The sequence below is a fragment of the Hirundo rustica genome, chromosome 17 (assembly GCF_015227805.2).
Source record: "Hirundo rustica isolate bHirRus1 chromosome 17, bHirRus1.pri.v3, whole genome shotgun sequence".
Lineage (NCBI taxonomy): Eukaryota > Metazoa > Chordata > Aves > Passeriformes > Hirundinidae > Hirundo > Hirundo rustica.
This window is the reverse complement of record NC_053466.1, coordinates 5,150,473-5,175,181: the sequence shown is the minus strand read 5'-3', so window position 1 is coordinate 5,175,181 and position 24,709 is coordinate 5,150,473. Positions and strand designations below refer to the sequence as shown.

The 24,709-nt window shown below is 46.8% G+C and overlaps 1 protein-coding gene across 1 annotated transcript in view; it reads left to right on the top strand.

Annotated features, from left to right (window-relative positions):
• The window catches only part of MN1 (MN1 proto-oncogene, transcriptional regulator), a 34,551-nt gene extending 12,005 nt beyond the window's left edge, over positions 1–22,546 (top strand). Inside the window, 1 exon segment of the mRNA XM_040080854.1 lies at positions 17,596–22,546. Within this exon segment, the coding sequence (XP_039936788.1) occupies positions 17,596–17,783 (188 nt within the window). The 3' untranslated portion in view covers positions 17,784–22,546.
• The last annotated feature ends 2,163 nt before the right edge of the window (positions 22,547–24,709 follow it).

The following is a 24,709-nucleotide window of genomic DNA, read 5'->3' as shown; positions in this document are numbered from 1 at the left end:
TGCGTGGATTCCTTCTTCGGTGGGGATAGTGCGGCTGTCCTGCCCTCTCCGGGGCAGCGTTTCTCCTCTCTTGGAAAAAATAAACCCAAACCCCAATTACGGCGCTTCTGATCTGTGCGTGAGTGAATTTCTAAATCAGTTTGTCAGTCTTAGCAACAGGAAAAGAGACCTTGATGTTGCAGAAGTAGCTTGGTACGGGGTGGGTTTTCACCTCCTCCAGATGCCTGGGGTTGGAAGCATCACCAAGTGAGGGCTTCTCCTCCCTGCATCCCTGGGTGATGGGAGATGAGAATCCAGACCCAGGACTGAGCTGCCCAGTAGATCACAACTACCCGATGTGACATATTTATTCCTGGAGTGGTGCTGAGCTGATAATTAGAAAAAGGATCCCTTAGACCTGCCAGGCACCCAGGTAACTGTTGGCATCTAATGTTACAGATATTTTTGAACTGACTCAATTGTTTTAATTTTTATTGGTGCCAAATATTAGGCTGAAATTTTTTTTTTTTTTGCCTAGCCTGAAAAGTAACCCAAAATTTCAGACCAAATACACTTTTGAAAGCAAGAAGATAATAAATGGGCCCACTGATTGTATTCTACAAAAGAAAAAAAGGAGTTCCTCAGTAATTGTAATAAAAGCTACCACAATCTATGAGACAATAATTCTGAAACCCTTTAAAATAGTATTATTATTCGAAGTGCAAAGCAGCTGGTATTTTATGATAGAACAGATTTTATTGTTGCTGGATATGGGGTCAGACGCTTGCAGCACATTTTTGATTTAAGCAAACAAAAAAACGCAAATGCTTTTTTGAAGATAAAATCAGTAAGATTTATTCCTCTTTTTCCTGGATGCTATAGTTCCCTTCTCTACCTCTAAATAACAGGCACATGCTGTTCTTTTTGTGCTGGGAGAAACCACAGGCAGCCCAGCTCCCTGTGCTCTCCCCAGCATGCCAAGGTTCTGGAGGCAGAGGGGAAACAAGGGCTGTCCCAAGTACAATTCAAATCTCATACGAACTACTTTGAAAGAGGCAGATCACAAAAAAGGGAAAACAGCAAAACATTCCTTCATTCTGGATTATTATTATTATTGTTATTATTATTATTATGATTATTATTGAAGTTTCATGCCGTCATTTGCCATTTCTCTGTGCTGTTGGCAGGGTGATGGCTGGAAAATGGGCAGGGGAACGGGGCAGTGTCGGAGAAAGCTCGAGAGCAGCCTTGGTGATTTGGGCGAGCTTTGCTTTTAAACTCTGTGCATCAAAGTCATGTTGTATGTAGCATGACAAAGTGGTGTGTCCTGTGGATAAATCCAGTTCATGTTCTGTGTCCTGATGTTGCTTATTTTAGCTGGGGTGTGAATGGGAAAGGCAGAAGGGACTTTGTTGCTCCCAGTGCCCCTGGGACAGGTGACCACGGTGCTGACTCTGCCAGGGCTCCTGCTGGTGCCGGGGCACAGGAATCCAGCTACTGCAGACCAACAAACACCACTTTGGAAATGTCAGGTTTGAACAACACAGTGAAGTCTTACTCAAAATAATTTTCCAGATCCTCTAGTGTTTTGTGTAGTTTTCCTCGAGTGGCTGATGCCAATGGTGCTGCGGTGTTTCTCTTATGGAAAAGGACAGATAAAAAACCTCTTCTTGGAGCCAGGCACGTGTGAGCCTCAGAGCTGGGAACGTGCGTTGGGAGATTGTGATACAATTACGTTTTATGTCTACCTATTAAGCATAATGAAGGGTTGGTTGCTGGCCTTAAATTTGGAAAGAGCTTACTGTAGAGCTTAAACCAGAAGTAGATTCCTGTAATTACTGCTTTGCTGTGCGGAGTGTGGCGAGGTAGAGGGAATAAAAACTGTTCATTGTCCAATTGTATTTCCATAACTGCTGCACTTCTAAATGTCTGTTTTGAAAGATAAAATTTTTTGTTATACTAATTTTCTGAAGTAAGCTAATAAAAGCCAATGCAGGGGGGAAAAAAAATAAAAGAGGTGAAAAATGTCAAATGAACAATGCTTAGAAAACATGAAGCTTCAGCTCCTTCAGTGAGCCCTGCTGCGAAGCTTGGAAAGTCAGTCGCTTTGTTTGTTAAACACAGGGCCACTGTGCTGTTGTGGTTTGGGTTCACTTGAATCTGAGATCCTTGATGATGAAATGAAGAATTTTAAAAACTTTGAATTTTATGTTTGCTTTTCTTTGTACTAGATTAGGCAAACAGGGTAAAAACTCGAAGCAGTCAGTTCCGAATCTGCTTTTGCTTTTACTTGATGTTGTTCTTGCTGTGTGATGGCAGTATGTCAGGGAAACTTGGATCCCAGCATCACTTGTTTGGAATTATTGTTTGGATTATATTCAGTTTCAAATGGTATGAAACTGTAGTGAGAAATGAGCATTTGTTTATGCTGATAAAATGAGTCTTTCATAGCATACACTTGTTTTGGTTATATGTACTAGTACATGTTATAGCTCAGAATGTCCATTTTTTTCGAGTGATAACACGGCCCCATTCTGCTCTTTGTGTGCATTTGGGACTGGCAGCTGCATCAAAGAGGAGGCATTTCTGCTTCAGGTGAGGAAGAAGAGACGGAAGACCGAAACTCTTCTTGGCCCTTAGGGAAAAAAAAACCCGAAACCACATCCTTTTTCCTCTCCCCCTCAAAAATCTGGCTTACTTTAAGAGAGAGGTTTTCTTCCTTTTCCAACCATCCTTTAAGGTGTGCTCTTTTGGCCTTTCTCCAGTTTGTAGAGCTTCTCTTGGAATACATTTTAAGGGGTTATATTTGACACGTTCCTGAAGGCTGCCTTCCGGAGTGGTCTGGCCCAAATAGAAAAGTGAAAACTTCCCACTACTGAGCTGTAAAAGAATACTGGAAATGGGTTATGCAGAAAAAACTATTTAGATAAAAATGCAATTTTCCCTTCCACATACACTGCTAAGAATTAATAGCACATTCTTCCTAAATGGGTAGTTCTGTATTATATTTTCACCTTAATGAAATTCCTTCCAAAACAGGAGAGTTTCATTTAAAATTGTAGAACAAAATTGATCTGTCTTTATCTGCAGTGCTCCCAGTTTAAATATCATGGGATTGGCTGCCACGGGCTGTCTGGGCGCTCCATGGAAAACAGATGTTGGGTTCCAAGGTGGGTGTCCCAGTCTGACTCTGTCCCATCAGGGGGTGTGCTCCTTACCCTGCTGTCACAGCTGGATTTGGGCTGTCACTGTGGTGGTGTGTGCTGTGCATGCCAGCTGTGCTTTCACAGCTCCACCACTTGGCCAGCAGCCACCGTGCAGTGGGGGCATGAACATGGGCACTTGCCAGGGCATTTCTGCCAGAAATACCCCAAGAGGGAGAAGGGCCAAGCCCACCGTGGCCTCAGCCTGTGTTGGTTCATTGTTGCACACCTGGGGCACAGGTGGTGAGCCCAAGTGTGCCACGGTCTGGAACAACATCAGCAAAACCACACAGACATCAGTTTCAATATGTTCCTTTTCTGCAGAAGATACATTAGTGTCTACTGAAAGAAAGAAGGGGGAATCCTCTGGTAGCTGTGAAACTGAAGTGGAGATGCCCCCAGGAAGACTTGCCAGTTCCAGCAAAGAGAAAACCCAAACATATATTCATGCTTTTTATTGGTTTCATTTTTGGTGAAAGGTTTTTTATGTAATGGTGAGAACAGAAGTGTGTGGAAGAAGTAGAGCTGGTAGGCTGCTTTAAGCAGCTTTTCACTGCTGAGTTACAGTGGGGAAAATGCTTTTAATAAATAAATTGTTTGGTGTTTTCATAGTTTTAATAAAATGGTTCCCACATATAAGCAATGCTCAGTGATGGAGACACAGGACTGATACAACTCAAAGTCTCCATGTAAAAATACGAATTTTGATGTTAGTGATGCTGCACAGTTTTTGCATAATTTCTGTGACAAATTACCCTTCAAGGGGCTGTGCTTGGGCTTTCCCCTAAAAGGTGAAATACAGGAGAGGTGTGAGGCAGTCTGTCTGACTCTTACACCCAGCTAACACTGAGCTTCATTCAAATTCTGTTTCTGAAAGGGGTATTTATAGTCATCTTCCGATAGTCTCCCAATCAAACAGCAGCAAATACGACACTGCTCGTTAGGTGCGTTACAGAGCAGCTGTTTTTTTAGTCACCAAACTTGCCTTTTGTGATTCATTTTCCGTGAATCACGCTGGTTCTGCGAAGAGTGCAGATCACGACTTTTACAGCCAAATGTGCAATTCCCTGGAAGCAAATGTCGAAAATTAAAGTATTTTAGTGTGGTGCCTTGTAACTTTGCAAGTTCTCTATTAATGGGACACTGGCTCTTGAGTTTTCCTGTAAAACTTCACTCCCTGTGACAAGCATGCCCATCCGTAGGAGTGTTTGCTCCTTGGTGTGAATGGTTCACACTCAGAGAGCGTTGCCTGGTTCCACTTTAGGTAGGAATTTCTTAGGTGTCACTGTTTTATTTTTTCATGTTTTTTTTGCTGTTGGTGCTCGGTGTACCTGCAGGCACTCAGCATGCTGAGTGATGCGTTTAAACATTGGATGCTACAGTAAAAATCTTGATGGCTATTGTTTCAATCAAAAAAAACCTTCTCATCTTCAAAGTCACTGTTGTTACAATAATTTTCTCTTTGAACGTGTCAGGATTCTGTCTTTGATTATAGACTGGATTGTCTCTTGTCATGCATAATGATTTTTTTGGGGGGTAGGCAGAGACATTTTTCAGTTCCTCACAGTTCATTCCCCCATCCCAGTGCTTCTTTAAACAGAGATAATGTTGAAACCAGGTATTTAAGAATATAGATCCTCAAGAAAATAACTGGTTTTGACTCTGTATTTTCCTGGGAATTTTATAAAGCTGATGTGAATTACAGATTTATTTTACAATTTGAACTTAGACTTTTAAATTTTCCCTTTTCCCTCCACCCATTCTTTTGCTTCCAATTGGACCAGAAGTCATTATTACGGAGATTTTTCTGCTACTTTTTTATTTTCTCTTTTTTGCAAAAAAAACCTGATCTCAGTAATTCTGCCATCGGTTGGATGGTTGCTGGGATGGATGGTTGGGTGAATGGTGGTTAAGCTGGCTGACCTGGGGGCCTGAGCACTGCTGCCAGACCCACCCTGCCCTGCTCCCTGTTGAGGACTGATGCTGAGCCTTGGGAAGTGCTCGATGAGACCTCTTCTGCTGGAAGCTGTTTTGGGGTTTGGTGGTCTCTCCATTCTCTAGGGTCCAGAGTTTCCATTGCTGCTACAACCCTCAGAGTCCTTAAAGCTCTCGGTGCATTGTGGTGGGATGAAGGCACCCTGGAAGCAGAGCTCCTCTGGCACTGCTGCTGAGGTGTGTGGAGGGACTTGCCAGCTTTGTGGCCCTTCATGGCTGATGGCTTAAACTCTAGTTTAAGTTTAGTTTAACTCTAGTGCTCTGCACTACTACAGTGTTCACCTTGGATCAAAGGGCAGGGGACCTCCTGAAATGAAAGGTGCCTTGGAAGGTCCTCCCAAGCCTCCTCACGCTGTGTGAAAGCCCAGAGGCAAGCAGCTGTCTTGCTTTAAGTGTATGTGCAGTCTCCTCCATTGCTGGGTGATGTTGATGCCGCCGTGGGAAAAACTGTACAAAAATGGGTGAGAGTAGACCTGCATCAGGCACTGAAGAGATTTATCCCTTGGGAAATCCCTTGGGTATTATGTAAGAGTGGCAGAAGAGTCCAGGTGAAATCTGCAAATCCATGCCTGGTTTGATTACCTGTGTGCAGACGTCCAGCTGGTCACTCTAAAGCTGTCATATGATGGGGGTATTGGCCTCAGAGGGCAATTCAGTGTGACTAAATCCAAGATAACCCCTCAGTGGGGGTTGCCTACACGTCTCCATGCAATGGAAGCCTTTCCCACTGAATTAGTAAATCCTGACTGTGGTTTTGCCCTCGTGTTTTGTAAGGAAAGAGCTAAAAAGAATTTGCTGCGTCTTTAAACTTGCAGATCCTCAAAACCTCCCTGGGAAGTAGAAGGGGGAAGGGACCCTTTCAGGATTAATTAAACAGAGATGTCTTGCTGTAGACTTCAGGATTTACTGATAAATGCCAGCCCCTCACCCACATCTGGTGGTGCCGCTGTTATTTAATCAGGGCCTTGACAAGGAATCTGAACAATCTTCGCTTTCTCCTCCTCTGTTCCATTTATCTGTCCTCCCAACCTGTTTGTTTGTGTATGGTTGAGTTTTCCATGCCAGGGAGAAGCAGGGTGGAAATGTCAGGGGTCAGGCTGCAGGCAGGGCAGGCAGGAGCAGGCAGGGAGCAGAAAGCCCAGCTCTGCAGCCTTGGAGTTATGAGAAACCAGAGATAGGTTGTTCCAGGCAAGATTAACTCCTTCAGCATGGCTGCTTTCTGCTTAAGACCTGCAGGAATGGAGGCAAGGTGAGTACATTAAGACACTGAGCTCAGACTCATTCCTTCTATCCTTGTGGCCCTGTGGGTAACGGGTGCTCCTGCTGCCGTTTTGCTCACCCTCTTGTTGAAGCCCTGCTGGCCCATCTGCCTTAGCAGCTCTGCTGCTGCGGGATGAAGCTGTGTGGATCCAGACCTGAGGAGGATAGCAGATAGCAAAGTTCATTGCAGTACTGTTATGGATACCTGAGTCATTTGGCACATTGCCCAGTGGACAAAATGTTCATCCATGGAGGGCACGATGTTGCTGTTCAGAGACATGCCTTTGAGTAGACACGTGACTTGGGTTTGTCACTCAGAAGTTAACTATAGACCAGTCTGGATGCCCTTGGCTTCAGGAAAAAGAGTTTTGTGCCAGTAGACTTGGTATCTCACAGCTCTCAGCTGTGTGCTCTGTGGTGTTCACAAGTGCATCAGCCCCAGCTGATGCTGCCATGATGGCTGGGGTTGGGTGAAGTTTTGGCTGCGTGACTCAAGCTGTTGAGCTTGCACTTCACCCCACCTGTGCGAGGGAAAAGCCAAATTCAGGGTGGGGTGGAGGATTTTGTTTGTCTGATTGGTGATGCCTTTGCATTTGTGTTGTGGCAGTGAAGCAGGTGCTGCAGGGCTGAATCCTGCCTGGTTTGACAGCGTTTGCTCTGCAGGCAGTGCCCTGCCTGGGACAGCTGCAGGCAGAGATTACGGGTTCCTGACGCCCTGCTAGTGGGATGGTCTGTACTGCACTGACCTGATCTAGACCAGGTTAACTGCAGTTGTCACAAACAGCCGTACTTACAAATGGGATGGCAATGAAACACAAAAGAGAATCAGAGAATTGGGTTGGAAGGGTCATCTCATTCCACCTGGGGGCAAGGACACCTTTCACTAGACCAGATTGCTCCAAGCTCCATCCAGCCTGGCCCTGAACCCTTGCACAACTACTCTGGGCAACCTGTTCCAGTGCTTCAGTACTTGCTGAGTAAGTAATTTCTTCCCAATATCCAATCTAATCCTGCCCTGTCTCGGAGGGAGGACGTTCCCCCTTGTCTTGTCACTCCAGGCTTTGGTTAGAAGTTCATCTCCATCTCTCTTGGAGTTCCTGTGGGCTGCTCTATGCAGTGAAGTCTTGGGAATGTGCTGTGCTCCCTGTGCCAGTGCTTGGGTGCTGCTCAGCCCTGTGTCCCTCCCCTGCCCTTGGCAGGGGCAGCTGGGGCTTCTGGCCCCCACTCCCTGGGGAGATGTCACAGGGCAGAGCCCACACAATCCCCAGCATAGTGGGATGAACTAATTGTCTGCTGTTCTTTCATTTTTCCAGGAGTATTGAAATTGTTGTGGGTCATAAATCACGTGAGCATATGGCCGGAAGGAGAACACAGGCCCATATATCAGCTTTGGGCTGGAAGATGAGACTGTTTGTCCTGTGTTGTACAGGCCCATTTTGTTGATTTACTGGCCTCTGAAACTTTAGAGTTAATTTTTTGTTGAAGCAAGGAAAGTCTGTCTACCTGTGACTTTCCTGCTTGAACAGCTGTTTGCTCCTGATTCGTTGCTATTCTGAGAATTTCATGAAGACTCTCCACAGTGATGTGACAATTGGAAGTAAAAGATGAGCTTATATTTTTCTCATCCTAATAGTGGCACTTACAGCCGTACCTAAGAATGCCAGGTTTCTTTGTGTGTTTTTTTAAATGCTGAATTTCCCTCACTGCCATTGCTCCTCATATGGTCGTGCATTTCTTCTGATTATTTTTTTTCTTTTCCTTCAGATAGATTTAATTTTTAAGCATGCTGTTCAATCAAACCCTGTTCCTCCATCAGACTTCTGGTCCCCAGCTCAATCACCACACCTTATTGCTGCTTTAGGGGATTTTTCTGAATATTCTAAATCCGTTAAATGACAACATTTCTGTCTCTTTCTGTAGTCAAAATTTGGGGTATACCAGAATTTGGGATTTTTCTACAGCAGAAGAGATCTAGCAAGAATTTGCCCAGGAACTACTGGGTTGATAGTATAAGCTCTCAGTCTGGTTTGCCAGCACTTAAATGTTTTCCAGCAGAGATTTTGACCCTTCTTTAAGAAGCTCAGGCCTCCTGACAATTCTGCTTTTTGTAGTTATTTCTTGCAGACTCTTTAGAATTTGCCTGTGAGCTGCTTGCAAGGGATTTGCAAGGGACTTGCAGGCAGTGATTTGGAACCCCATTTTTGGAGTGTCAAGTGTCAGTCAGGCAGTCGGTGCTGCTGAGCACTGAGCAGGTCAAGGAGTGATCATAGCATCACAGGATGGTTTGGGCTGGGAGAGACCTTAAACCTCACCTCGTTCCACACCCCTGCTATGGGCAGGGACACGTTCTGCTAGACCAAGTGCTTAGAGCCCTGTTCAGCCTGTTCTGTCCATCTCTGAACTGTGTCTCTGCAGGTGCCAGCTTTGACCTCGGGTCTCTGGTCTCCCTTTTCTCTTGATCTATGAATGGTAAACACTTGAACACCTTCTGTTTTCATGAACGCTGTTTCCCAAAGTTTCCTCATTCAACCCTGAGACACACAAGTTCAGCTGGAGGTGTCCTAAAGAGAAATGGGATGTGTTTCAAGGTAGGCTATAAATAAATGGCATAAAAGAGCTAATGATCCTTGATGCTAGTTCTTCTCACTAATGTTAGCCTTTGGTAAACTCCAGCTGTGTTTTCAGGAATATCCTTGAACTTGTGTGGTTTAACCCCAAGCATTACTGCACTTGATCACCGTTTCTTGGTGTGCAGGAGCCTCAGATGTGTGAGACCCCTGGGAGAGATTGACTTTGCCTGTGGCAGTTCTGTGTTACCGTCTCTTGTAATTGTGAGTAATAGATGGGGCAGAGGCAGCTCTGGGAGCTGTGGGCAGAGCCAGGGAGGAGACAGAGGGACCAAGCAGATCCCTGTCCCAGCCCTGGCAGCCTGGCTGGATGCAGATGTGGCTTTGGGATGTGAGAACACAGGTCCTTGGGGAGCTCTTGGGGAACAAGGCAGCAAAACACCTAAAAGTCTTTGGCCAAGTGTATCTGAGCCTTACAAGAGACTGATAATATTTCAGAGCTAATTCCCTTCTTTTGCTTGGCTAACAAGTGCTCATTTATTTTGCATCCTGAAACTAAATAACTACCAAGTTCTTTGGAGGGAATCTTCATCTTTAATTCTGTTTTCACTTAAGGAAAATAGTTTTCCATGTATAATCTGAAGGGCTTAAATATCCTACTTATTACTGTAATGTCTATTTTTCCCCCCACAATTGTGTCAAAGCTCTTGCACGAATGTGATGGAGCACGGGATTTTACGTGTTTCCCTTTCTGTTTGCTCTGTGCATAACCATGAACTATTCACTGCCTTTACAAATTCATTGATACACCCCTTCCCTTGCTCGTGGAAGTGAGGATTTTATCTTATTTTTGGAGGCCTGCTCCATGTGAAATGTCCAGGTAGTGATTTAATGCAGAATGTTTAAGTAGCATCTTTTTTCAATTTTGGCCTGTCCTGAAATAATATTAGACAGTGTCCAGAGCTGGTTTTATTTAAGTGAGGGCTTACTGAACAATTTCATTTGACTTCTGTGCAATCAGAAAATTCCACTTTGGATTTTGTCGAAAACCTTTTGTTTGCTTGTACATTCTGGCAGTCAAGGGATGGGTTTTGCATGGGCTGGAGCTGTGTGTAAAACTGTCATGTGATAGTTTGTGTACATTAAAATAAATTTGAAAGCAAAACCCAGCCTTTCCTTACTCATCACAGATGTGTCATTTGTCATTCTTGGTGGAAATGGGCTCAGAGCATTTAGTTAGTGCAAGCAGGTGATGTCAGCCAGCAGCACGGAAAACACAGGATCAGTCAGCCAGTATTCTTTCCTGCCATGGAGGTGGTCTTCTCATGCTGGGGGCTGGGTTCAGAGGCAGGGACATGTCCCATGTCTGGGACAGCTCTTTGGAAGGGTTATGTGGCAGAAGCCAGTTGTAGCTTCTTCCCAATCCAGGTCTGAGTGATTGATGGAGCTGGTGGGTGGGGCTTAGGCAGTTCACTCCTTTTAGAAATGAGCAGAAGTGTTCAGGTTATTTGAGGGAGAGGAGCAACAGACCCTGGAAAATAACTTGGAGCTCCCCAAGGCTTCACTGGTGTTGGATGGCAGCATATGGATGCTGTGAGTGTTGAGTCGGCTGTGCTGGAATGGGCTGCAGGTACTGGACTCACCTTTATTTCTTGGAAGTGTCCAGGCATTGTTTGACTATTGCTGACAGTTGGTTTGGTTTGATTTTTAATGCCAGTTTTTTCTTGCTTGGGCAGGGCCACAGTTCTCACACGGTGCAGAGCTGAGGAGAGCACAGGGTTGGTGATGGCACCAGGAGCTGACCTGCAGTTTGGGTTAGGCCCTGGTGGAAGCTCAGCTTTCTGTGGCTGTCACAGACAAGCAGTGGTTCACCTGCATGGGGTAGGCAGGACCAGACTGGCAGTCAACAGCATTGCAGCTGGGGTGGGACCTGGTTTCCCAGAGTGGTCTTTAGTTCTGTGAGAACCAAACCCCAACATCAGCCACTTCACCGGGGGGGGTAGGCAGGACTCCTCTGTGCGGTTTGTGTTTTGCAGGGAAGCCAGCCTGAGAGTGAGTGTGTTAAACTGAAAAGAGGAACTGAAGGTAGCCAAAAGAGAGGAAGGATATGAGTTAGGAACAGTCCGTTGTCCCTGTGGCCATCTAGCAAGGTACAGAAGCTGGTGCTGTCCCAAGGCCCAGAGCTTCTGGCTTCTCCAGGGATGCAGAGCTTACCTTTCTTCTTGGAGAGTCATAGAGCTGGAAAACAGTGATTTAACAGTAGTCTCCAGAGAAATAAATAGGTGCAGGCCGTTTCCCACTTGCCTGTGCAGCCATGGTGGCATGTTGCTCTCCTGCCAGGCAGTGGCAGCAAGGTGGGGATCAGTGTGTTCCCCATCTCTTGTCTCCTTCCAGCACAGCGGAGGGAACATGGAATTTAGAACAGCAATATCATTGTCCTCATTCACACATCCTTCATTCTGTATCTTCAAGGTCATGCTATGTGTAAGATGAGTGCCACCTTTTCCATTGACAGGGTTAGCATTTTTCCTACTTCACGTTTTTTTTTCACCAGTTTCTTCTGTTTCTTTCTGCAAGCATGTGGCTCACAGTCTGACTGTAACCCTACAGCCTGACAGCAGACTCTTAACGCTGCTGTGGGTTTGGGCAGCCTCCCTGTCGTGGCGTGCACATCCTTCCATTGCTCCTGGTGAAAACAGGAGCAGGAAAAGAGGTCAAGGGAGAAAAAAGAAAAATATGTATTTGCAGCAAGCGCTGTGTGTCTCCCGTAATCTGAATTCTGTGCAAGCAGCGAGCTCTGATGGAGCCCCATGCCAGCCTGGAGATCACTGAAAACAAAATAAACATCTCTGCAGCACAGGCTGATACAGGCTCCCTTTAGAGCCTCAGGCACCTCCAATTAATCAAGCTGTCTGTGGAGGAAGGGCCTGTGAGGACCAGAGGATGCCGCCAGAGCTGATGGGCTGATGAAGGGGTGAGCAGCAAGCAGCATTAAGGGTGAACAGACTGTGTTAGCCTGGGCGTGCCATGCCTTTGGGTGAGTCTTGTGTGTATTGCAGTAAAGTCAGAGCTTTAATCCTGGTTTGCAGGATACATGAGTGCTGTGGGATGGTGCTCAGCACTGTGCACGCCTGTTTGATGAAGAGCTTCCCTCCTTTCGTGAGAAAGGCTCTCAGAGAGCGCTCAGCTGGCTGGGTCTTGACAATAAATTGAGGGGCTGACCAAACCAAATGGCTTCTTGAAATGCCATGGGGTGAAATGTGGCCGGTACCCTGGAGCTGGGGTGTCTCTGCAGAGTGCTTCTGGTCAGCAATGTGAGGAGTCACCTGTCCCCATTTCCGCCGAGCTCGTGACGAGTCCTTGGCATCAGCTGTTCACCTTAACCACCAACACTGAATTCAGTGTATACAGAGCAGAGAGCAGCAGGGGAGAGCAGCATCTTTAAATGTCTAACGGGCAGGGGGTTACACAGAATAAATGAAGAAGTAAAATCAAATTAAGAGGAATGTTCTAGTGATGGGTGCTTGGGGCTTTTCCTTGAGTGCCAGCAGAGATGGGTGCTGCCAGTCTGGGCCCAGAGACAGTCTGTGCCCTCCAAGCTTTGGGAAAAGCAGAGACATCCAGCCCAAAGGTTGGACACAGGGCACAGGTTGTCAGGGGTGAAGACAGTTGAAAGTGGTGCGGGTTTATGGCATAAGCAGGTGGTAGGTGCCATGTTTGTGTCTAGGAACAAATGCAAGCCGTTGCCTCCTTGTATTCCAGGGTCAAGAAAATGCCTTTGTCAAGGATTTTTTCAGTGCTGCACAGGTGAGGAAGGAGATCGCTCATTTGTTTATCAACACAAATGCACTAGTTGTGTTTAAAAATAAAATTTTGGGAGTTTAAAACTACAATTTCAGGAATAAATTAATCTGTGGAGACTAGGTCCAGTGTCCAGGGAAACACGAAATGTTTTCAGACCTTATTTTTCTCAAAAACTGAAAAGAGATGCTTCTGTGCTGTGTACAAATGCAGAGCTATGTGCCTGAACCAATATGTCAAACTGTCATGTGGGAGATTTGGTGAAAAACATCTTGTCCTAAGGGAATAATTTTAAACAGTATATGTAGGTTTGCTGCCTCATAAGGGATCATTACTCAAATCTATTCCCTCTTATGGTAGCTTGGCCTCTACTTAACGGGCACAGAGTGAAGGGAAGCCCATTAACGCGTCCTTTAAGAGTGGTTATCAGATGGTAGAAGGGAAACAGATCTCTGATCAGGGAATATAGTGTTATTGGCCAAATCCTCAGATTCAGCCTTAACAAGATCAGTAGCAATGCAGGGCGTTCACGCTTGGCTGGCCATCGAGGGCGGCGGCGGGGCCGTGCTGTGCCGGACCCTGGGCAGCGCGGGCGGCGGAGGCTGTGTCAGAGCGGTGAGGAGGTGTAAGGGATGAGCCCTGGGGCAAGGAGCCGTTCCAGGGATCTTCACCTCCTGTTTGTCACTTCAATCTCCAAGGAACGCTGAAATGTTGAGAGGAACCCACTCCTAACCAGACCCCTACCAGACTGTGTCTGTGCTCTCGCTCCTGTGTCTCGCTGCTTTCCGTCCTTTTGTCGGTGATTTTGGCAAAAGTGAGAAGGATGGCATGAGCAGCACCTGAAGAGTAGCATCAGCTCCCGGTGTCTCAGCATAGCATCTGCAGTTGCCTTGGCTACACCAGCTCTCCCTCAATTAGCCTCCTCTCTGACGAGAAGATGCAAGCAATGTGTGGTAGCCGTGCAGGTGAACTCTTTTTTAATGGGATTACTTTACTTAAAAATTGGGCCACCTCTGGGTTTGCACAGTGCTCGTTGGGGTTGCCCCGGTAAAGAGAAAATGTTTATTTTTTCATAATGCATAAGATGCTACATGATGAAAAAGGCTTTCTATAAAGCAGCTTAACTGCTCAGGGTCTTACAAGAAAGGAAGGAGGAAGCTGGAGGGACTGAAGGTGTGTACACACGGTGTCTGCAGAGTAAGGTGCATGCCAGGGTCTAACCTCACTAGAGAAATGTGTTTTTTCTTGAGCTGATATGGAAAAGCAGTCTGCAGTGTGTGTACTGAATTTTTTTGTGGTGCCGAACTCCTGATTTTCTTGCTGTGTCCCAGCTGCAGGCTCCAACGCTGCTGGCCAGGCTCCTGGGTTAGTCACCACGCTGCCATTAATGCTGTGTAAACAAACAAACAAACAAACAGCAACCTTTTCTTTTCAAAGGCTGTGTGCTTTTGCAAAGTAGAGCAGAACGAAAGAGCAGCTTCCTAAATGTGCAAGGTCAGAGCAGAGGGTCGGCCTGGAGGGAGGCTGGGAGCTTGGCTGGGCGCTCTCTTCTCGCTGTTTGTCTGGGGCTGAATGGCTGGAATGTGTTTGGCTGGATAAAGCCTGGTCAGAAGCTCTCACCTGAAAGCAAACTGGCTCTTGAGACCACCACAGCGTCACCAGCAGCGGTGGGGAAGGACACCATCGTGGGGAGAGCATTTTCCAGACTTCTTTTGGTCTTTGGTCACTTCACTGCTTTGAGTGTCATGCCTTTCACGTGAACACGACATGAGTTTATAGATGATGTTTGATTCCTTAGCTCTGCTTCAGCATTTGCTGTTCCCAAGTGGCACGCACTGTCCTCTGCGCAGGGTGGCTGTGCTTTTGTCAGTCCCGAGTTCTGTGTCATGTCCTTTGGTTTGGAGGGGAAGTCTCCACCCAGACCATCGCAAGATCTTGGGTGTGGAGGATAGCCCTTATTAGAAGTGTACTGCTTTTTTTAATAACACAAATTTCTTGCAGTAGTTGCTAATAGAGGCAGTTGTGCAGTTTAAAGATAACTTGTTTGAAAATTCCGTGCTTTCAGTGAGGTACTTCATGACTACCAATGATTTATGCGGAACTTGGCAGCTGCGAGGCAATGATGTGGTGACACCATCTTGCATTACCTGATTAATTTTAATGCTCTGAGTCATGTCCATCTCAGCTACCAGAACTGCTCTAGACTGTGGACACTGTGGCTGGGAAGTGCCGGGACGCTGTGGCTGTGAGGGAGGAGGCAGAAAGGACGGCTGGTGAAACAGATCTGTTGGGAGTGTGTTACTGTTCTGGACAAGCATCAGGCTGTATCTCATACTTCAGAATATAATTTTCATCAGGTGGATCAGCACAACTTAAAATTTTTGCTACAAAAGTTTTTTTCCTGGAAAGCATCATACCTTTGTCAAGACAGAAATACTGGAAAAAAGTAAACTGCACTGAAAATTGCCGTCCAGATTGGCTTTGAGAATTCTTGTGCCAGCGCAAGCTTTGCTGTGAGCTCTCTTTGTTTTGGATTTGAATATGTCATTTTCTGTGCTTGCTAAGGATAGACAGGAGAGCTGGAGCTCTCACAGTGGTGTCCCATGGTGAGCAAGGCTCGTGTGGACAGTGGCAGTCAGTATTGGCTTTGCAAACTGAGGCTCAGTTCCTGCTCACCTCTTTCGCTTGCGTTTTCCTCTCAAGCCCAAGGAATCTTGTTCATCCACGTGGGACAGATTTTGCTTTGATTTCTTTATCAGTAGTTTGCTTATGAATTTCATCCACGGCAAATGGCTTAGAAATAATTTGCTGATTTAAAAGCAAATAAGCCTAATTTTTTATTCTCTAATTGCTTGTGGCACATGAACTTGTTCACACAGTCATTGCTGAGGACCAGCTCTATTCTAGGTGTTGGGGTGCCTGCACAGCTCGTGCAGCAGAGCTCTAGCTCCAATCCCAGCCTGGGAATGTCCCATCTCTGCCTTTGCTGTTGGAGTCCTCGGCTCTGGGGTGTCTCTTGCTGCCCTTGCAGAAACACTGCTGGGACCCCTGGGCCCCTTGTGGCAGCAGTTCAGCTGTGGGACTCTTTCCTCTTTCTCTGCGGGAGAGGAAGAGAGCTGCTGTCACAGGGACTAATCTCGAGGCGCTGGCTCTTCCTGTGCCGAGCCCAGCATGTCCTGTGCAGTCAGGGAGACCTAAGAATAAAAACAGTGGGTACTGTGTGTCTTGTGAACAAATACAAGTAAGGGAAACATTTCCTGTTCACAATTTTCTGCACAATCCCATCTGAGTTTTGAATATTTTGTAAATAAAAAATGTCTTGGGTATACTTGCATTCTGGACAGTAAGTTAAATTGAATACCTGATCAAATAGCGGTTATTTCAGGGAGTCTCGGGGTTTTGCCGTGTAGTTTTCCCAAGGCTATAGGACTCAGGGGTGACAGGAAGGAAGAGTGGAAGCTGCATGTGCAGGGAAGGGATCTCTGCCAACACCTCTTTGCCTGCTGGAACTTCGGGTATCACGCAGCAGCCTCTGCTCCGTGCTTCTGCTCAGCCTCTCAGTGCTGCCTATTTATCCAAACTCCCTAAAAACACCCAACACCAACTGCAGGGAGCTGGGATCTGTTTGAGTGTAGATCGTGTGAGCACCTTTGCCCTGCTGCTGCTGGATCCTTGACTGGAGCAGCGCAGGAGGGTGTCTGGAAAAAAGCAAGTGTGGGTCCCAGCTGAGGTTTGCAGTGGAGCTCTGGGTGGATTTGCACATTGCAGCACTAACACAGAGCAGGGCTGAGCAGGCAGCAGCACTTCTCTGCATCCTGGTTCCTTTTCTCAGCATTTGTGGCATCATATCCCCAGATTCTTGGTAGTTCCTGTGTGGTGGTGTTAGAGTGTTTTAGTTATGGGCATCTCTGACATCCTGTTATAATCGAGCTTAAAAGCCTTTTCCAGTTTAAACCAGGGACTTCCAGGCTAGTTTAGCATTATTGTTTTAGTATCATTGTGATTGTGTAACAAGCTGTTCAGTTCTGCTTTTGTATCTGGTGTAGCAGGAGGTTCAGTGAAAGAAATGTGAGTTGTCCCATGAAGTGTGGTACCCCCACAGTACTTGGCTTCGTGGAACAGGAGAAAGGTGATGGGAGGAAAAGTCCTGAGATGTTAAACATTCACAGCTGGGTTTTGTCATGTTCCACCCATTTTAACTACTCTTCATGTTAACTGTAAAATCCAGAGGAAAAAGGCCTAGGGACATTGTTTAGGATGTTTCAGTTAAAGTCTTACATTTCTGTGGTTAACAGAAACTAATGATAGCTAAAGATCATACAAAGTCCTAAAATGAAAGAAATTTTAAGAAAAACATTATCACGGTGCTCCATTAAAAGAGGGGAAGAGGGAGACCGATGCCGGGACTGACCACAAGGGCACAGAGGGTTTGGGGCTGGCTTCCTGCCTGGAGGGGTTTCAGCATCCATTCGCAGCAGCGGAGGGTGTGCAGGGAAGGAGAGTTCCCTATTGTGCTGCTATCTAGGACACTCACCGGTCCTGGTCCATCCCCAGTGTTCAGACATCTCACAAGTTTCTCTTGGGTGGTGTTATTCTGGCCCGGTGAACAACCAGCCACGGGATCTGGCTTCGGGGTGGGGATGGGGGGAGCCATCCCCGTGGTGGTGACACGGCATCCTCCGAGCCGGAGATGGAGGCACATGGGGAGAGGGTGTCACTGGCAGGCTGTGAGTTGATGGGGTTGTGTGTCACGGGTCTCCTAACAACCTCTCTCTGTGAACCCTTTCCAGCCCACGACCTTCCCCCGAGCAAGACCTCGGCGGCGGCGGCGCAGACGGGCACCCACCTGCAGTGCCTCTCGGTCCACTGCACGGACGACGTGGGCGAGGCGAAGGGCCGGACTGCGGTGCCGACGTGGAGGTCCCTGCACTCGGACATCTCCAACAGATTCGGGACTTTTGTGGCTGCCCTGACTTGAACAAAAGAATTTTTTTTTTTTTTTCCTTTTTTTTTTTTTTTAATTTCAAAGGGCCGCTACTGCTAGGTGGACTATTTTTTTAGGTTGGTACCTGCTTAGTGGCATATGGACTGGAAAGGGTTAATTTAAAGTAAACCTCAACTTTTTTTTAATCTTCTGCCACAGTATGTTACCAGTGTTAACCCTTCTGCAGTTAGCACACTTTTGCTTAAGATTTTCCTGCTAGACCACTTTTTCCCATTATTCTGTAACCTTGGCATACATTTATAGATGAGGCCTTTTCCTTTTTCATCTCAGTGTGTGTCCAAGTCACGTATGTCATAATAAGACAAAGATTCTCCTCTTCCTCCTCCTCCTTCTTTTCTTCCTCATTTGCTTTGTTTTTCTTTTTTTTTCTTTTGTTTTGCTTTGTTCAGTGCTTATTAGGATGGTGATCCTGAGGAGCAGCAGTTCAGGAATAAACACCAGTGAAAGCAAAATGATCAGCATTAAATCATATGTTATAGTGACACCCAGTCTCATACAAACCAAGCAGTTGATGCTCTGTTGAATGTCCAGGCATGGACCTGCCCTTACCTGAGAGAATGAGGCTCTGCTATTAAAAAGTTTCAGCCTCATTTTGCTCTGTGCCTCCTGGTGAGGCCAGGATGTTCTTTCCTCTGTGTACCTGAGTGTAGCCCTGGGATGGAGCTGTCATGAATGAGCTGGTTCAGGCACAGCAGGGAAGGCATGGAGAGGTTTTTTCTAAATATGTCTAATAGTCATTATCTCCTCCTCCAAAGACCCAGGTTCCATCTTGCTTGCCTGGGCCTGGTGGTGCTCCTGCAGTTCCCACTTTATTGATACTGGAGAATAAAATCCCCCACACCCTGCCCGTTTTTTTGCCCACTTTAAACTGCAGAAAAGTGCTGTTGATTGGCAGCAGTGTCCCCTGCACTTGCCTGAGGGTGCCCCAGCCCCTGCCACAACAGGTCCCAGTGCAGTGGCAGGGGTTAGGGCTGGCCCAGGTTGGAAGGTGCAGAGGGCTGTGTGCCCAGGGGTGGCATTTCCTAATCTGCCAGGGCAGGGAGACCTGGTGTCAGAATTCCCCAAGCTCATTCAAGGCCCCGTTTCTGCCACGCACTGGAGAACAGCGTTGCTGGATGCACACAATAAAAGGAAAGCCATACTTTCCTGCTCGGGCTAGATAATGCTCATTTGAGATGAAAGTTGGAAGCAAACCAGATAAACCCACGGCTGACACGATGGGCTGATTCTCCGGTGGTTTTACGTAACACTGTCCATTATTTGTGTGTCCCTGCGCCCAGGACTGGCCCTGTCCTGCCCTGCGCCTGCAGCTCACGTCCCACAGCTCCTGGAGCTCAGGAACAGCACTGGAGGGTTTGGTTTTGGTTGTGAAATAAAGGTTGGCCTCTCTAGGGTTATTTATTCATGATTTCACAAGTGTGTCCCTGGTGAAGGGACAGAGTTGAAGACTGCATTATGTTTTATCTTTGATGATTGTGCTGGGTCTTTAATAATTTTGACGTAATATTCTCAGTAGACATCAACGGAGAGGAAATTCTGCCTAAAAAGCCAAGGGTGGTCTGGAATCCTCACTCTCAGTCGTATGTGGCTTCAGAGAGACTCGCAGTGTTTGGAAATGTGATTTGAATGTGCTCTTATTAACCATGCATGGATTGATTTATGGGGTCTGGTCAATGAATTGACTTTGGATAAATTTGGATAGTTTTTAATCTTGGTTTTCAATATTATTTTACTTTGTATTAAAGCTGGAGCTTCCATGAGGATGAGGATTTTTGCCCATCCTGGAGCAACTGGCTGTGGAGCTGCCTCACACCCGCTTGGTTTGGATCAAAAAGCTGGGATGGTTTGTACCTCTGTCGGGGTGTGCAACCAGGAGCGCAGAGCTCCTCCTGCACCTGCAATAAAATGTCACCATCCCCAGTAAAGTATCTCCTAGTAATCACTGTCAGCCCCTTTCTGCAAGGTGCCTCTTTGCCTGTGATTCCTCAAGTCCCTGTGTGTTTGGTTTTAAATCCTGTCAGCAGAGCATGGGTGGTCTGTGCATGCCAGAGCGGCTCGGTCTGCAGCAGGGGGCCCTGGGGTGACACGGGTACAGTACTGTGTTCCATCAACTACAGCTGAAAATTTTGGCCAAGTTCACGGTTTGGTGGCATTCCTGCTCGGAGTGCAGCCCCTTGTCTTGTGCTTTGTTTTTAGTTTTTCCTGCTGCACTGAAGAGAACAGGTTTTTCAGGCTTCCTGAGGTCAGGGATGCACACCCTGTGCCACGGGAAGGAACCTGTCAGGGTACACCGAGTTCAGATGCTTTTAAAGAGAAATCCCCGTTTGAGTGGAGCTGTGGTGGCTTGGTCTCACCACCCAGTTCTGCTGGCTCATTCTCAGCAGCTTGCGCTTCTCTCCTGGAGTGCTGTTCTCATCCACTTGGAACTTGCTTTCTCACTTGCTTCTGGAAATGCAGAGCGTCAGCAATTCCTTTCACATCAGTGGAATCCTGTGAGATGAGGAGGCCGGGGTGTCCTGAGGCCAGGGGCTGTGTCTCCAGGTGCTGAGCTGTGCAGTGTGGAGCTGTCGTGGCACTTGGCTGCCTCTGGCTCCAGGCAGTGGATGCAGTGGATGCAGTGCAGGGTTGGGACTGCCAGAGAGTGAGGAGTTAAGGCAGTGGCTAGCTGTGTGCTGGGCTCACTGGCCAAGGACTTTAACTGAATCATATGGTCACACACAGTCCTCTTGCTGACCTGTTTGATCTTGATTGAATGAGCTCTCCTTGAGGCAGCCGTTAGCCAGGACCAACCAAACCTGAGCTTTTAGGGTTTTGTTGCTTTTTGCCAAAGATCAGAACAGAAACTCCACATTCTGACCAGGACAGGCATCATGTCCTGCTCATCACCTGGGGATGTGGTACTGACAGCACATACAGAGGGCTCAAGCTTTGTCACAGAGCTGGTGGTACTTGCAGTCATTTCATTGTGCCCATTTTCTCCATTGATTTTACATTGAATGCACTGATCAGTTTTTTTAACGCGTGTGAAGTGTCAGCATGGCCTGACACAGTAAAAATGGAAATGATGTCATTTTCTGAATAACAGTATTCCAACTGAAACATGTTTGGGAGCTGTAGGTAAAAGCCAGTTGTGGAAGAGGTAAGTTGCACTCTTGTGGAGAGGGAAACTGAGGCACAGACAGCAGTGGGAGACTGAGGGAACAGTGGCAGGGCTGAGCTGCACTGAGATCTGACCTCTGCTTGCTGCAGAGTGCCCAATTCCTTCAGGGCTGAGCTGGGTCGACAGGGAGAATTTTATCAGATATGTGTTCCCCAAATGCCTGGGAGAAACTACCCGCCTGTGTGTCCTGCATGGCTCCCAGATGGGGCACAGTTGTACAAGGAGCCAAAGACCAGTGGTACGATGCACAATCTGCTTTGGGCTGTGAACAGCAGCTAAAATGTGGCTTTGCCTTTTGCCGTGGGTATTCTCTACCAGGCAGCCTCGGGGACATCCCCCATCTCCTGGCCCCATGCCCTGGCTCCCTCTGTGTTTCCTAGAAGAAGCCCTGTGCTTAGTCTGCAAGTTACAATGTTGTAGCAAACTGAGGAAGATTTCCCTTGCAATTCAATTGGGAGGAGTGATCAAATACCTCTTTGCCAAAAAAGGACAGAATAGGCCTCATTTATTAAGTACTCCTGCAAATTTTCTCCAGATCATGTTCTCTTGGGGTTCCCTGCTCTCTGCTGTTTGAGCATCAGTAAGAGGCTTTAGGCTTGTTACTTAGTTAGGGTTTTCACAGTGTCGGAGGGTGGAAGGGGATGAGCACCAGAATTCTGTCACCTGGATCACCTTGGGAGTTGTGCACATTCTGTGGTCTCCATGGTCACTCTGGGGCTGGCTGGCCCTTGGGAACCTGGGATTGGGATTGGACTTCCAGGCACCACCAATAAGGCAAACAATTCCAGTTTTGGGAGGTGGAAGGGATGAGGTGAGCACAACAGTGGGACAGGCACTGGGAGGGTGGGGGGGGTAACAGAAACCAAACTGGTACATTTGACATTTTTGTTAAGCTGCATTGTAAGGTTTTGTCAGCTACTGGATTCACAGCTGTTCAAGGGATGGTGTGTAAGAGCATAACCCATTTTTATAGAATTGTTTCTTCTTTAATGCTTAAGGCTAATGGAGGAAATAGTCTAATTTTGTCTTAGAAATTCTCTATTAAAATTGTTGCTTTGAGTCCATCCGCTCATAGGTTCTGACTGATGAAACTGCAGGTTCTGATTTCCGGCAGTTATAACTTTATCACTATTCACTACCCAAGAATATTACAGCTTTAAAACAGCCTTAAGCAAAAGGATGTTATTTCTTTGTACTAAATTTGGTTCATGGAAAAGAAAAAAAAAAAAAAAAAGAAACCTCAAAACACTGGTAATCCGTACTGCATTAGCAAACTCTTCTGAAAAATGTTATTGCACATGTAAAATATGAAAACTTGACTCTGCTGTGTGTTAGGCAATCCTGTAATCTTTTTTTTTTTTTTTTTTTTTTTTTTTTTTAAATTCTTGTTAAGTTCATTTCCTAAATGCTTGGTTGGAAGACTGTGACGATAGCTCATGAAATTGAGTGTTATTTTTCTTTTTTTTTTTTTTTTTTTAAATATGTAAAGTGCAGTCTTCTGTATTCCTGCATATTGTACATATCTGTATATGTTTTACTGAGCAACTAAATAACAATAAATATGATGTTAATGGTGGCTACTCTATATTTCATACCAGGTTTGTTGATTTTTTTTAGTAAGTCCTTTTTCCCAGGGGTGTGAAGAAGTGAACTGGTACTGTTCATATTCAGGTAAGCCCTGGGCCTTGTGATGGTGCAAATTTGTCCATGATTTGGGGAAACCCTCACCCACGTGTGGCTCCCTGGGGCTCCTGGGAGGTTTGGGGTGCACTTTGCTTTGCTGATTCCTCTCTGCTGTTAGTGGTGAGTCTCTGCCCAGAAGGATTGGTGGGGTTTAAGATTTACTTTACTTTTTGATCCTGAGGGAGGAGGAAAGGCAGTGTTGGTGGCAGCTGTGCAGTCCCTGCTCTGCAGGGAAGCCCACGGAAGGAAAGACCTTCCCCTCTGCCCAGGCAGTTCCCCTGTGAGACTCAGGACTGGTTGGGCAGCCAAAGCTCCAGGTGTTCTTCATTCCCACTGGTGACCACCCCCAGCCTGTCCTCGGGGGCACTGCAGGATGGTGGCCCTGTGTTCACTGAGGTTGTTGGTGCCCTCTTTGCTGGTGGGTGGTGGAGATGTCTCTGCAGCTCTGCCCAGATGCTGCCGTGGGGTTCTTGGGGCTGTCCTGCTCTCTGTGTGCTCTCTCTGTGTGGCAGCATCTCTTTCTCCTCATCTCTGGAGCTTGTCCAGAGGGGCTGGACCATGCCTGGAGCTGCTGGGCAGTGGGAACAGCCCCCAGGGTAGCTCCCCAAGCCCCAGCCCTGCACGGCGCCGCTCCTGCTTTGTCCTAGTTGTTCAGTAAAACTGACCACGAGCTCTCTTAATGGTTGGATTCACACAGCTCCTCCAGCACACGAGGCCATTTCTTGGCTCCCAGATCTCCCACTGTGCAAAGGCTCCTTTGCTTCTGCCAGCAGCTGGAGCAGCCCCTCCTGCTCTGCCAACGCTCCGCCCCAAGCTCCTGCTTCCAAAAAGGCAGCAGGAGCTCGCTGTTCGCTGCACATCACATTAACAGATGAAAATCAATTGACTGGTCTTTGATTTCTGCTCTTGACACTGGCTTTACTTGTCACCTGGTAATGTCACCTCTGCTGATGCTGGCACAGTGCCTGCCTATCCCAAACACTTGCCTTCATCCCAGGGCACTGTGCTCAGAGGCTCACCTGGTCTGTATCAGTTCTAAGCATGGATTATAGTTTATTAAGTAAAGAAAAGCAAGTGGTTGGTCCTGGAGCTTTTACAGTTCTTGCTCTCCTCATCATTTCTCGTTGCCTGTGACTGTGCCGAGAGTTGAAATCTGTCTGTAGCTGCATCTCTTTGCCCAATCCATTTAACTGATTTAATTACGTCTCCTTTGAGTTACTTTCTGCATGAGGCTTTGGAATTCCTGTCACGGAGGAGACTCTGTAAATATGTATTGTATGTTCAGTCAGGAATCCATGGGCAGTGCAGCTGGATCCCATGTGCTGAGATCTGCCGGGCCCCTCTGCAGCCGTGCGGCTGTTGGGCAGCTCTGCCCTTGCAGTGCCAGCCACCCTCCCTGCAGTGCTGTTTGGGGGCTCCTGTGTGTGACCCCAGAGTCGTTTAAACCCCCTTTTCCCCAGGTGTTTGGGTGAGCTGCTTGCAGATCGCTGCTGGTGCTATGAGAGTATGGCAGAAGGCATCTCTCTCTCCATAAAAACCAAGGTAAATAAACACAGGAGTGGAAGTTTGGGTCCATGCCTTCCTTTTGACTGAGAAAGATGTTAGAAAATAGAATTAAAATGGGTTGATTTTAATACTGAGTATTTCCAACAGTCCCTAGGTCTTATGCCTGAAGTGGTTACTCTCCTGCCTGGGGACCAGTTTGTTGCCTCCTCCAGCAGTTTTAGCATTATGGCAAATAACATCACTTACATTTTGCTTGTAAAATGTTTAAAAACTCTCTGCTCAGGCGAGCTCTGTAAGGCTGTGCTGTGCAGGGCAGAGGACGGGGGTGATGTCTCTTCAAAGCTCTCCTTTCTGAGAGCACATTAATGACGGTGCAGCAAGTGGAGGTGACAAGACCTGAAGAAAATCATGTAGGTCATCTTTGGTTCATTAGTGCAGGGTTGTGCCCTGTTTCCTAATGTCCAGAGCTCTGACCAGCACAATCAAAATGGACAGAGTAGTGGGGGGCCTTTACCTTTTACTGAAAAGGAATAAACCCAACCAAACCAAT